Below are 12556 nucleotides of genomic sequence, written 5' to 3'. Positions count from 1 at the left end.
CCTTGGCCGGCCAGGAGACCAGATGGACCCTACTAGTTTCTAGGTGCTCTTTCACAATTTTCGCAGTGTGCACCGGCGCAAGGTAATGCTGAAACACAAAACCGGCATCTGGTAAAGCGGCGTGGGCCTATGGAAGGAGCACGTTGTCCAAGATTTTGCTGGCTGCAGTAGCGCTGCGAAGTAAGAGGGCGCTCGATGCGGTGTAGAAGCCCGACAGCACCCCACACGTTCACGCAGGGGCGTCCGCTCGCCGCGACTCCGTGTAGATTGGCTGGCTCGTAACAGCATCGAAAGTATATTAAGTTTAGTTCTTCGCACAAAATCAAATCCGTAGAGAAAATTTTCTTACCGTGTCCCTCTTGAGCGCCGCAGCCGCGCGCACTGGTTTTGACGTGTTGAAAAAGTCGACTCCTCCGAGAAGATTACTCGGCCCCAGTCATCGGAAGTCCACAAGGCGTGAGCTTCGGCAAATTGCAGTCGTGACACCTTGTTCGAAGCGCTGAGAACGGGCTTTTATGCAGCCGCATAACTTCGCAATCCAGCGCTCCTGAGGGGTCGCCGTAGGGTGAGAACTGAAGCGGCCACATCGAGCAGCTCCCGCACTTCCCTAGCGGACTGAAAGGGATTCTCCACTACTGAAGCTACCATAAGCGCGTCTCCTTCATCTGTCGCTACCATTTCCCGACGCCTATGTGGGGAGTCAGAAATGCGGCCTTCCTTCCTGAATGCTTGGATGATCCTATTGACAGTCTTCAGGGGCTTGTGCACCAATGCGCCGATGAAGCGCTGAAAATATTGCTTCAGCGAAAGTTTTACTATTTTCGACCTCTCGTCTTCAGGAACACGGGACATGCTGAGGTTAAGCAGCTGCTCTGATAAACGTGGTAATGGGAACAAATACATTTCTTCCTCGAACACAGGGGTGGTCACTGTTACGCCTACATGTATAGGAACGTCGGCAAAAGATAACAGTTCCAAGTTTATTCATGCATCGTGTGGAATGTAATTTCAACTTCAACATTGTTACCGCTCTTGCAGTGCACGGCTCCCTTGTCGCGGTGCGCGTGTAGCAGATGACACGCGCGTGCTTGCGTGACGCAATGCGCGCGAAGGTAGAATTCTCACACGCCAGACGCACTGCGCATGCGCACTGCTTCTCGGTGTCGCCGCTAAACTGCGCTGGCAGTACAGAAAGCCACGCGCTCCCATGTTCACCGTCAAAAAGATCGCGACTGTACAGCAGGAAGTAGTGCATTCGAACAATATAGCGTGCTTCTTTGGTTTTCTGATCACATACCGCTAGTCTAAGAAAAGTGTGCATAAATCTGAAATACAAAGCGGACGAAATGTTCCGCTTAATTTTGAAAACAATCATGGCCGTTTACTTGAGCTTGTTTTGAGAATGCTGCCCGCTTGTCCACCTGTATTAAGCTGTTATAAATGGCAAGAATCATGCGCCGTGCGCTTATCAGCACTGAGACCCCGTGGTTTCTCCATTGTTCTATGCTGCTGTCTTCTTCATTCGCCTATGCAAATGCCATGCGAAATGTCAAGCAAGTGTTGGAACCTTCAGAGATTTGACCAAACTTTATCCATTGAGAAATGTCACCAGTCACATAACTGCCTTCGAGCAACGTATGTGCTCAAGAAAATAGAAATAGAAAATGGCTCGAAACTGGTCGAGATCCCCCCACCAAAAAGAAGAACTCACACAAAATCAGGGAAAATGGTTCTACTTCTGCAGTAGCAAAGGGCGTGACGCGGTTTCAAGTATAGATTCGTGAGGGATGCTGACTCATGCTAACAAACTGAATCAGCAAAAACTATATTGCCTCTTACTCAAATTCCACATTGATGTAGAGGGCACCTTTAATAACGTAGCCTTGAAATTCAATGTCCTTCCAACTCTTCGTCTCCGTCGAGCAACCACAGTTCGAAACACCAGGGCGAGGCTTCTTGACAGTCTTAAAACCTTCAACGCCTGCCGTGAGCCTGACATCTTTGGTCTCATCTCTCGGGTGCGCGATGATCAACGTCACTTTCTTCGAGAAAGGCCACTCAAGGTAATCGTTCCATTCCCCGTCCTGGAGCAACATAACGAACTTGACGTTCACCTCTTCGCTGCCTTCACCTCCCGACAACAAGAACTGGCAGTCCAGACGAAAGGTGTAACCGCTCAGCGTGCAGACGTTGCTCGATACCGTGTGTTCCTTTCTAGTTTGCGTCAATGTGTCGCGCGCGGCGAACACATTGCTGAACTTGCAAGTAGCGATGAACACGCCGGGCTTTGACGCTGCACGGAAAGGTCCTGGCGTCGGCGGCTTCATCGATGATTGAAGCGGAGCGTTCTCTCGCTCTACGCCGCTCGCCATTTCCTGCACCTCAGACAGCACGCGATGAAGGCTGGCCAGCCTTTGAACTAATCTGTTGGCGCCGTTCACAAGGTCGTCCTCGACACGCTCATCCGACGCCCGTGCACGCATGCTTTCCAAATCTTCGTTGATGCCTCGGATTTCTTCGACGGCCCGTTGTACTGGCACGCCAATTGCATAATGGCCGGAGGCGTTCCCGGCGCAGCACCGGCGGTAGTGGTTCACGGCTGCTTCACGTGCGACGGCTCGGTGGCACTTGGGGCACCTCACGTCCCCGCTGCGGCAATGGAGCATGTGGTCCCTCAGCTCGGACAGTTTTCCAGCGAAGGCTGCACACTTCCTGCCTCCTACCATGCACACAACGCGCAGCTGCTCCAGGTCGCACAGCTCGAAGCGAAGCCGGACAAGTTGGCCTTTCGTGGAAGCTCTTCCGTCGAAGGGGCACGTCAATCCTTCGAAGCCTTCACCTCGGCAGTCTTCGCACATGACGTGACCGCAGGCCAGCAGTACCGAGCTAGAAGGCACCCGGCCGCAGGTGCTGCAGACGCGGCTGGCGGGCAGCGGCTCCGCGAAGGCGACGCTTCGCTGCTCGAGGAAATCGCCGAACCCTGTCAGCGTGTACTCCCAAGACGCCATCGTGAAGTGCTGCTGTGCCACTGAACGTCACAAAGTAAGGCAACTTGCTGGGAACGCTGATGCGAAGCAGTGAAAAAAAAATCGCAGCACGACCCAACGCCGCGCACACTGCTGCTGTACACAGACGGTTACGAAGTGCAATCCAGCACGTCCAAATATAGAGCGACATCGGATGGTGAGAGAGGGTAACCACAAGAGCGAGATAACTCGGAGGACAGCATTCTTTCTGCGCCTTCAGCACAACTACTCATGGGGAAAGTAGGCGAGAGTGAGGCGAGTAGGGTGCCTCGATGTCCTCCTCCCCCGCTGCAGCGTGCAGGGTGGCGACATTCATTGTTGGTTTAGGCTTTCTCTATGGTTTAGGTGTCGCCGATCTTAAGCGCGTCCGCAATTGGAATGCGCACGCCTTCGTTCGCGCGTGTGCCCAAGCAAGCTCGCACAGTGGGTTGGTCTCCGCGCTGCTAAACAAATGCGTGCATGTTGCGAATTACTCCAGGAATATTCTAGTTGAGGAAGAAGCCAAACGAAGACTTTTCCTTATGGTCCAAATGAAGAAGACAAGTGGCAACCGGTGAAATATACTCGCGTGCATGCAATGTGAGTACCTAGACGCTGAATTCGGCGTTCCTTTCCAGGCACGTGTGAGATTTTCCCGAAAACTCAAATGTATTTTTTTTTATGCATGCTGCATCTTCACTGCAGTAATTCTTTCTTGGAACTCGCGCACGAGCAGCCGATCGTTTCTTGGCTGAGTATTTTTTGTTACCTATACCGTTTGGGCCCGTTCAGAGCCTACGGTACGTAATAAAGATAAATAAATAGGATACATTTTAACGGCCCATTGTAGCTAGAGCTGAAATTCTACTGCGCGGACAGCCTTGCCTGTTTTAGTTCCACTCGCAACTAAATTATGTCTCTGTTTAAAATGTGAGAAGCCCTTGTGTTTGGCTCGCTAGTTTTAGGCGCACCTTTTAGCGCACTCCGAGATTACTATATGCCCCAAAAATATATACCAACCCTTTTTCGGCGGTACAGCAAGTAAGCTGACACGTCCGAGCTAAACGATGGTCTAGTTTCCCGCCATTTCTCATTGTTTTGTTTGACCTTATATTCTTTAGTCGCTGAAGTTGATTTTTGATTGGTATAGGCAGGAATCCTTTGTTGGCCATAATGTCTTCATTTATTTCTTAAAACGCCGGATGACGCGTTCAGTTTATGGAAGTGGTTATTTTCCATTTATTGAATGAAATATAATATTTTTTATTTGCAGGTTAACCTCGAAAAAAAAAAACTGCTTCGACAGCTGACCTAGAACAAGCACCAGCGAGTTTCGGCACGGGAATTCCAGGCTAGGACGTAACTTCGTTCGAATCGGAGCATCGCCCCAACACGTCCACTCAGCAAAGGTGCGAGTCCAACTCTTCTTGCAGAACCCGTGTAGAGTCCAGCAAACAGCTTGCGATTATCGCAAGGAAATACACGCAGCTGGAAGAAGTACGCAAGAACTTGAAAATTCAAGAAAGTTCAGAAGCTTTGGTAGAAGCTCAGGCGCTCTGGCACGGTTGCCGCGGCTTCGACGAGGCGAGCAAAAAACGCTTCTGCGTGGCTTTATGTCTTTTTGCTGACTTGGAAATGACGGCTCAAGTTGTACGAAGATCAGAGTGCATGCTGGAGCCTATTTTCTCAAATGCTTAATTTCTTTTTCGGCAGACATACGCTCGCTACAATCAAGTGAGTACGTAGAAGTGAAATGTGCCTATAAAATATCGTCATGTGCTGGAAACGCATTTACTTCTAAACTTGTGGGCTATAGGTGCTTATCGTTTTGTGAGCCAATTGCAAAGCTGGCTCATCAACGCAGACAGTTTCAAACGAGTTTCGGCAGCTGGAATCAGCGCTTGCTTTCGCCTGCTCAATCCGACGTCGTGACATGGCGGGAAGCAAGACGTAGCACGACCCGCCCAGAGAAACCTGCCAGAATCGCCAGTGCACTTATATTGCTGTGCACGTCAGAGAACCCCGAGAGGCCAAAATTATTTCGGAGCTGCACGCTACGGCGTGCCTCATGCTTAATCACGTCTATTTTTTTTTTTTTGCCTGTACGCCCAGAATTTCGTATTGCTATAGCGATTATATGGGCACTCTAGGCGATGACATCGATATGACATCGAGTTACGCTAAGCAGCAGCATGCGCGTGTTAAAAATAAATAAAAGTCAAGCACACGCTGACGCTGACTGAACCGGCCTCGGCATCGAACATGTTCGCTCCTCGCGATGTCGCCGGCGCCGCCAGGTATCTGGCGACGCCTGACCCTCCTCACCTCACCTTCGTGAAAGGAGGGCCAGGTATGCAAGGCCCTGCGGCTCCGGTGGCGAAAGCGAAAGTAATGCTCTCGTTGCGCACAATGCTAGGCGCTCGCCTGCGGGGCTTCCCACGTTTTCCTTCCAAATTCCCTCCGTCGTGCCGCGGAGGCACGAAATGTGGACACACACATTTAGGAACAATACGAGGAGCACTGGGTATGCAGTGACGCACGTGGCCGTACGTGTAGCAGATCGTCGCCGCCGCTACAACGACTCTGGACTGGAGCCACAGACGCGTACGTAAAGCTAGTATCCGTGCGCGCGTGTGTGTGCGTGCGCGTGTGTGGTTGTGCGTGCGCGTGTGTGGTTGTGCGTGCGCGTGTGTGGTTGTGCGTGCGCGTGTGGTTGTTCGTGTGTGTGTGTGTGTGCGCGCGCGCGTGAAGTTCAGTGTTTACATGCGAGCAATGGGCTGCCGATGACGCGGCGGTCGCGTAGTTCCGTGATGGGTCCTTTTCTCCCAATACAGCCGTTCGGAGTATGGTGCATGCGCGCCGCTTGGATAAAGTTTTGACCTTGGCGCCGTCTCAGTGATTTTGGTGTTGCATTTTCTCCAATTCACCATATAGTCAGAAAAGTAATCAGAAGATTTATTCTCGCTTAAGGCTCACTGCGACTCAGGCTCATCAAAATTCTACTCAGTCATCCTCACCGATTCCTCCTTTACCATATATGCCTGCTGGATGAGCGGAAAATCAGCTGCCAAATTCCTTCCCTCAGTGACCAATGGCTGAACCACTGGTCACTACCTAGCATGGCTACCGATATCTTCATCCGACGTGCGCACCGATCTCGACGGTCATGAAACTTAAGCATAGCGCTGCGTATGTTTGCAGGCATTACAGGCGATAGCTATTCTGGAGCCAGTGAGCACGTGCTGGTGGGCGAGTTGGTTATACATGCTTACAACGAAGGCGCCGCTTCGTCGAAAGCTCCCGTCGAACGGCCGGAGTGGAAATCGCGCCGTCGGCGCCACACGGTCGTCGTCACCGTCGTCGCGCAGCATTTGTCACGCGCGCGCTCGCGTCAGACATGTGACTGCTCGTCTTACACGAGAGCGCGTTTAACTTAATTTCATTTATTCACTCTCGGGGTTTGCAACGCTCGTCCACCAAGTAACGTTGGTCCACCTCTTTACAGGTGACCCGGTAATCTGCAAATTGTATGGATTTCACGGACAAACTAAATTTCTCTCTGTTGCTCAAACATCCGCAGCTACAATCAAACACCCGTTCTGGACCTTGTATTGGGCTAAAACCGGATCAGGCGACGTGAACTGCAATTTAGTGCACTTTCATCGTGCACGAGACCACCGGACTATGATTCCTAGCTTCATGGGCGCAACCACAAAGCCTTAATGACGTATATCGCCGAAACCAACCTGCAGTTGCATATCTATTTGTTTATGCCGCTGGGCAAACTTTCCGAAAAAACAAAGATGTCTACGTGCCTACCCTGCAGGATCCGGAGACCCTCACCACGCACCGCGGATTACGCTGTCTTCGGAATCCTCCCAATGTCTCAGAAAAACAATTCAAGCTCGTTTGCAACCTCTAAGTGGAACAATATAGGTAGTTTTAGAACATCGCCGATAATGCAGCTTTAAGACACTGTACCACCAGCCTGTACCACCTAATGGCAATAATCAATATATATGCCTAAAAGTAAGGAAAAAGAATTTGGCCTTTACTTTTGTAGGCGCCTACCTATGTCCGTCAAGTCGATTTGATTACAAAAAACTACGAGAGATCCTTTCCTGAACTTCCAATCCCTGGGTCATCATTGGAGATTTCAACGCCCATCATACACTTAAAAAAAATTATGGGGTTTTACGTGCTAAAACCACTTTCTGATTTTGAGGCACGCCGTAGTGGAGGACTCCGGAAATTTCGACCACCTGGGGATCTTTAACGTGCACGTAAATCTAAGTACAGGGGTGTTTTCGCATTTCGCCTCCATCGAAATGCGGCCGCCATGGCCGGGGTTCGATCCCGTGACCTCGTGCTCAGCAGCCTAACACCATAGCCACTGAGCAACCACGGCGGGTGCCCATCATACACTCTGGGGAAGTCCGATGATCAATGCAAGAGGCAGAGCTCTGGTATCTTTCGCCTCCAGTAATGAACTTTGACTGCTGAATGATGGAAGTCCTACGTTCTTACGTGGCTCCACGTACAGCAGCTGTCTTGACTTGGCTTTCGTCTTACGAAGCCTTGTCAGACGTGCAGGGTGGTTTGCGGACATAGAGACGCACGGAAGCGACCATATCCCCACGTACATCAAGATCAGAGGATTGTCCCCTTCCAAAATACGGGATACGATCCAAAGAGTGGATTGGCCTAAATTTCAGTCTATTATGGAAGAACACTGCGACGCCAATCCATCTTTCGACTTGGAAGAGGCAATCAAGAGCGCGGTGCAAGACACTATGCGTACTCTCACATGCTCTTCGAAACTGAATGAATTTGATGTGGAACTAGAACGACTTGGAGCAATCCGACGACGTGCTGAACGAAGACAATGGACGATCTACGGACCGCCAGGCGCACGCCAAAGAAGATACAGCGCCGGTTAGACAAGCTCGAATCGCAACGTTGGGCTGCCTTCTGTGAATAGCTAGATCCACGCAAGCCTTTATCGAAACTATGGAGAACGGTGCGCGGTCTCCGGACACTTCCCGTTCAGCGATTCCTATTCAAGGCGCTTGCCCACTCTCAAAAGAGATCGGAGATTGACGTGGCAGAGAATTTCTGCGCCAGATTATCCGGCCAACTCACAGCTACCAACATATATATCGCCTTCGAGCAGCTGTCCGCCACCATGTGATCACCGGTTGGACCGACCATTCTCAATCCACGAACTTAAGGCAGCATTAGCTTTGTGTAGCCGCCCATCAGCGCCAGGACCTGACGGAATTTCCTACCGAGCTCTGTGTCACCTGGGGGAGCGAGCGAGAGGAGTTCTCCTTGAGGTGTACAATGAATCTTGGAGAAATGGCACGCTACCAACAACCTGGAAGACAAGTCGCCTTGTTCCACTGCTGAAGCCTGGCATGTCGCCGTTGGAACTCTCATCATATCGCCCGATCGCTTTCGCGAGCTGTGTGGGGAAAGTAATGGAGAGGATGGTCCTAGGACGCCTGGAGTGGTACTTGGAGTACCACAACACCTACCCAGACGCCATGGCGGGCTTCCGACGCGATCGATCATCGATCGATAACTTCGTCAACCTGGTCACCTACATTTAACACGAGAAATACCGTAAGCGTCTCTGCGCTTCTTTATTCCTCGACGTTAAAGGGGCTTATGACAACGTTACGCATGAAGCCATCCTCTCTGCTCTCGCAGAGGTAGGAGTGGGTGGTCGGATGTTTCAATGGATACGGAGCTATCTATCCATGCGATCCTTCTTTGTAAGCACCGAGGAAGGCCATACTTCTCTACATTATAGCTACCGCGGCGTCCCCCAGGGCGGTGTACTTAGCCCCGTGTTATTTAATCTAACACTAATTGCTCTTCTTGAGCACGTGCCAACCACAGTCAGGCTATCAATGTACGCGGATGACATCTGCATATGGACATCTGCAGTAACACGCCTACAGTTGCGAGCGAGAATTCAGAGAGCCGCCACACAAACTGCTATCTACCTCCGTAATCGAGGCCTGGAAATTTCCTCCGAGAAATGCGCACTAGTGACATTTACGCGCAAACCATTGGCAAACTACAGTGTAATGATAAATGGCCAAATAATATGACGAGTCCGATCGTACAAGTTTCTAGGTGTCATAATCGACAGGGACTTGTCATGGAGCCCACACATATCATACGTGAAAAAACGGTTGACAGGCATCTGCCACCTGTTCAAGTTTTTCGCTGGCAAGATCTGGGGAATGTCGCCAAGTGCCATTTTGTACAGGGTGCTTTTTCTAGTATTTCTGCGATACAGTTTGCCAGCAATAAACAAAGGCAAACCGAATCTATGCGCAATACAAAGTCTTCAGGGTCAAGTGCTCCGGATCTGTCTAGGCCTGCCTCAGAGTGCTTCAACAGTGGCTACGATAGCAATCGCTAGAGACCACCTTGTCAAGACCCACATTGAAATTGAAGTACTCAGGACCCATATAAGGCATTTAGCCAAGACTCCTCGTCACCATTTAGCCTCTCTACCAGCGGACAGACCACACACATCTTTCAGCCAAACGATAACTGCATATGATGAATCGTTGCCGGCTTGTTTCAATCCGGCTGCGAGACCTTCGGTCTCTCCATGGTGCCTCGCTGAGCCAAAAAAACCTCGCCATTCCTGGTATCTCGAAAAAAAGCTGATCTGTCATCACCAGCCGTTAGACAGCTCACGCTACTATATTTGTACGAGAACTACCGTGACTCTACGCATATTTACACTGATGGATCTGTCCTTCCAAGCAGCGCCGCGGCGGCAATCGTCATACCAGCGAAAGCTACAACAATCAAATTTAAGACGACCCACGTGACAACATCGACGGCAGCAGAACTCGCAGCGCTCTTTATTGCCCTTCATCACATTGGTGATGAACCGCCACACAAGTGGACAATATTCTGCGATTCGAAGGCGGCACTGCAGTCTCTACTGTCAGCTTCACGACGCGGACCGCACGAACAACTAATATTCCATATTACAGAGACGTTACAAAATATAAGTGATGCAGGCTTTGAAATATCCTTTCAGTGGCTTCGAAGTCACTACGGGATTATCGGCAATGAATGGGCGCATCACGCTGCCCGCTCAGCCCATACTGAGGAGCGCCACGTCCCAATTCCTCTTTCTAGAACTGACGCATCACGTAGGCTCCGCCTACTTGCTCGGCAGTGCACCGCGTCGCAATGGAATGAGCCACATTTAAGAAATACACGACTGTACTCACTTGATCCCACACTAAGTCTTCGAGTGCCATCACAGCTTCGCCGTAGAGACGCCACGCTTTTATGTCGACTTTGGTTTGGCGTTGCCTTTACCACAGCCTATGCATTCCGCATAGGGATGACCGACAGCTCAACCTGTGACCACTGCGGCCATGAACAATCAATTGGCCATATTCTGTGCGCCTGCCCACAGTACAGTCCACAGAGGGCATGCCTTCGCCACGAACTTGACCAACTCGACGACCAACCGCTATCCGAAACAAGAATTCTACGCCATCGAAAGAACCTACCGTCACAGAAGAAGGCCGTGCAAGCGCTATTGCGCTTTTTGCGATCTACCGGCCTGTGTGAACGACTTTAACTGGAACGCCTTTTGTGTGTGTCTCTCCACGGGTGCGTGTTTTTTTTTTTGCTTTTTTTAGCGCTTTCCTCTCTGTCATCTTTCTAACCCCTATCCCCCATCCCCAGTGTAGGGTAGCAAACCGAACACTCATATCTGGTTAACCTCCCTGCTTTTCCTCTTCATTCTCTCTCTCTTCCAGTAACCAGTTGTGAGCAGCGCTTGTCTTTGTCCACGTTTCTTGTACCTGCGGTTTTTATTACGCTAAGTTACTTTTTCAGTTACGTAGATCGCCCTTGATCTCACGAGTAATTGGCACTTACACCAAGTTTCTCGGCCTTCTGTTCAGCTTCTACGTAGGCGAAACGACTTGCCTCATCGACGACCGAGCACACCGGGGTGAGTGCCAATATGGGATCTTGTTTTGTTTCTGCCTGAGCTCCTGCTGCCTGATGAGACGTAGAAATCCGGGAGTATGAAGCGAACACTCGTTAGTAGAAGCCTTTATAGTAAAATATTTATAGCACTCTGTGGCTGGCCAGTATTCTTATTCCGATATTAAAGTCAGGGACCTTAACATATCGAGATAAAATTAAGTCAAAAGTCAGTGTTAGTAGTCCCTTACGAAAATGCGAAACCACTAGGAAAAGTTCAGACAAAATGTATTTTTTTTAATTGTTTGGACAAACGTGGAAGCTGTTTTGTAAAGGCACACAACCATTCGCACACCGGCCTCTCTATTCAACGAGGTCACTGGCCCTTTTCCTGGCGCTTTCTCACGGAACGACGGCGCCATGCACCCTGCACTAGCGGATTAGTCGCGAAACGTTTTGGAAAGGCCGAGCACGAGGCTCGAACTTGGAGGGAACGAACAAGCGAACGAATCAATGAACGAATGTAAGAAATAATTCATTACCTGGTTAAGTAATTAGTCAAATAATTAATTATATATCATTAATTATGCGGTTTTGCGTTTCATAACCACGTTTTGATTATGAGGCATGCCGTAGTGTGACTCCGCATTAATTATGACCACCGGCGGATTCTTAACGTGCCCCCAACGCACGTGACAGGGAGTTTCTGCATTTTGCCCCCGTCGAAGTGCGACCGCCGCGGCAGGGATTCGATCCCGCGACCTCAGGCTTAGCATGCGCAGCACCATAGCCGCCAAGTCACCGCGGAGGGTATCTCGGAGGGCAGTCTCCTGAACAAAAAAAAAAAGAAACAAAGCGCATTGCTGGACATTTCTGCAACCATTCGGGCCCTGTGCGACGTCGTAACTCCACGTGAGTGCGGCGCGGAAAACGTGTGTTGCGTACGACTGCAACTCCACATTTAAACGGTAAAGCGGGCAGGACTTCGTTCGGACTGCACCGTGAACCACGTAGAAGCCGCCTTTCATTGGTTTCTGGCAAATTTATCGAAAAAGGAAAGACCTGAGCTACCCTGGAGCGACAATGCAAGAACATCACGCTGCTGGCAAAGTCTTTTTGCAGCGTCGGCCCACTGTGGTTGGTGACGGCAGCGCGGGCATGACCACGTGCTCGTTTCAGGTGCGCTAACATTGGTTCGAGAAGACGCCGACGTCAACGATTGGCAGAATATTGCGCACGGTATGTCGCCGAGACCATCTTATCGTAGTCAAGCCGATGCTACAAGTGTCGCGCAAGATGTGTTTTCAAACATTTCCTTACGTGATTTTTTTTTTTAATTACAGTAACGACGTCCGGTTATGTAGGCGTCTTATATTAGTGTTTATGGATACAGTTATTTGTAAGACGCTCAATATACGTCACAGAAATAAGTGTTGTTGCATTTCATGCAACATTCGGAGCAAACGAAAGAAAAGTGATGGAACCGAGGGCTTCGATTTTTGTTTCTCATATCAAAGCAAACGAACGGCACACGGTGTTTTATGTCAGTAATGACAGGTAACAAGTGCAGG

At 50.1% G+C, this 12556-nt stretch overlaps 1 protein-coding gene across 1 annotated transcript; it reads right to left on the bottom strand.

The window, feature by feature from the left end:
* Positions 1-1835: 1835 nt before the first annotated feature.
* LOC140213316 (uncharacterized) lies at positions 1836-3008 on the bottom strand. Its single transcript, XM_072284530.1, has one exon. The coding sequence runs from the start codon at positions 3006-3008 to the stop codon at positions 1836-1838; it is 1173 nt and encodes a 390-aa protein (XP_072140631.1).
* Positions 3009-12556: the final 9548 nt, after the last annotated feature.

Source organism: Dermacentor andersoni, chromosome 9, assembly GCF_023375885.2.
Source record: "Dermacentor andersoni chromosome 9, qqDerAnde1_hic_scaffold, whole genome shotgun sequence".
Taxonomy (NCBI): domain Eukaryota; kingdom Metazoa; phylum Arthropoda; class Arachnida; order Ixodida; family Ixodidae; genus Dermacentor; species Dermacentor andersoni.
Note: the sequence above shows the minus strand (reverse complement) of the source record. Positions and strands in the feature narration are given on the sequence as shown.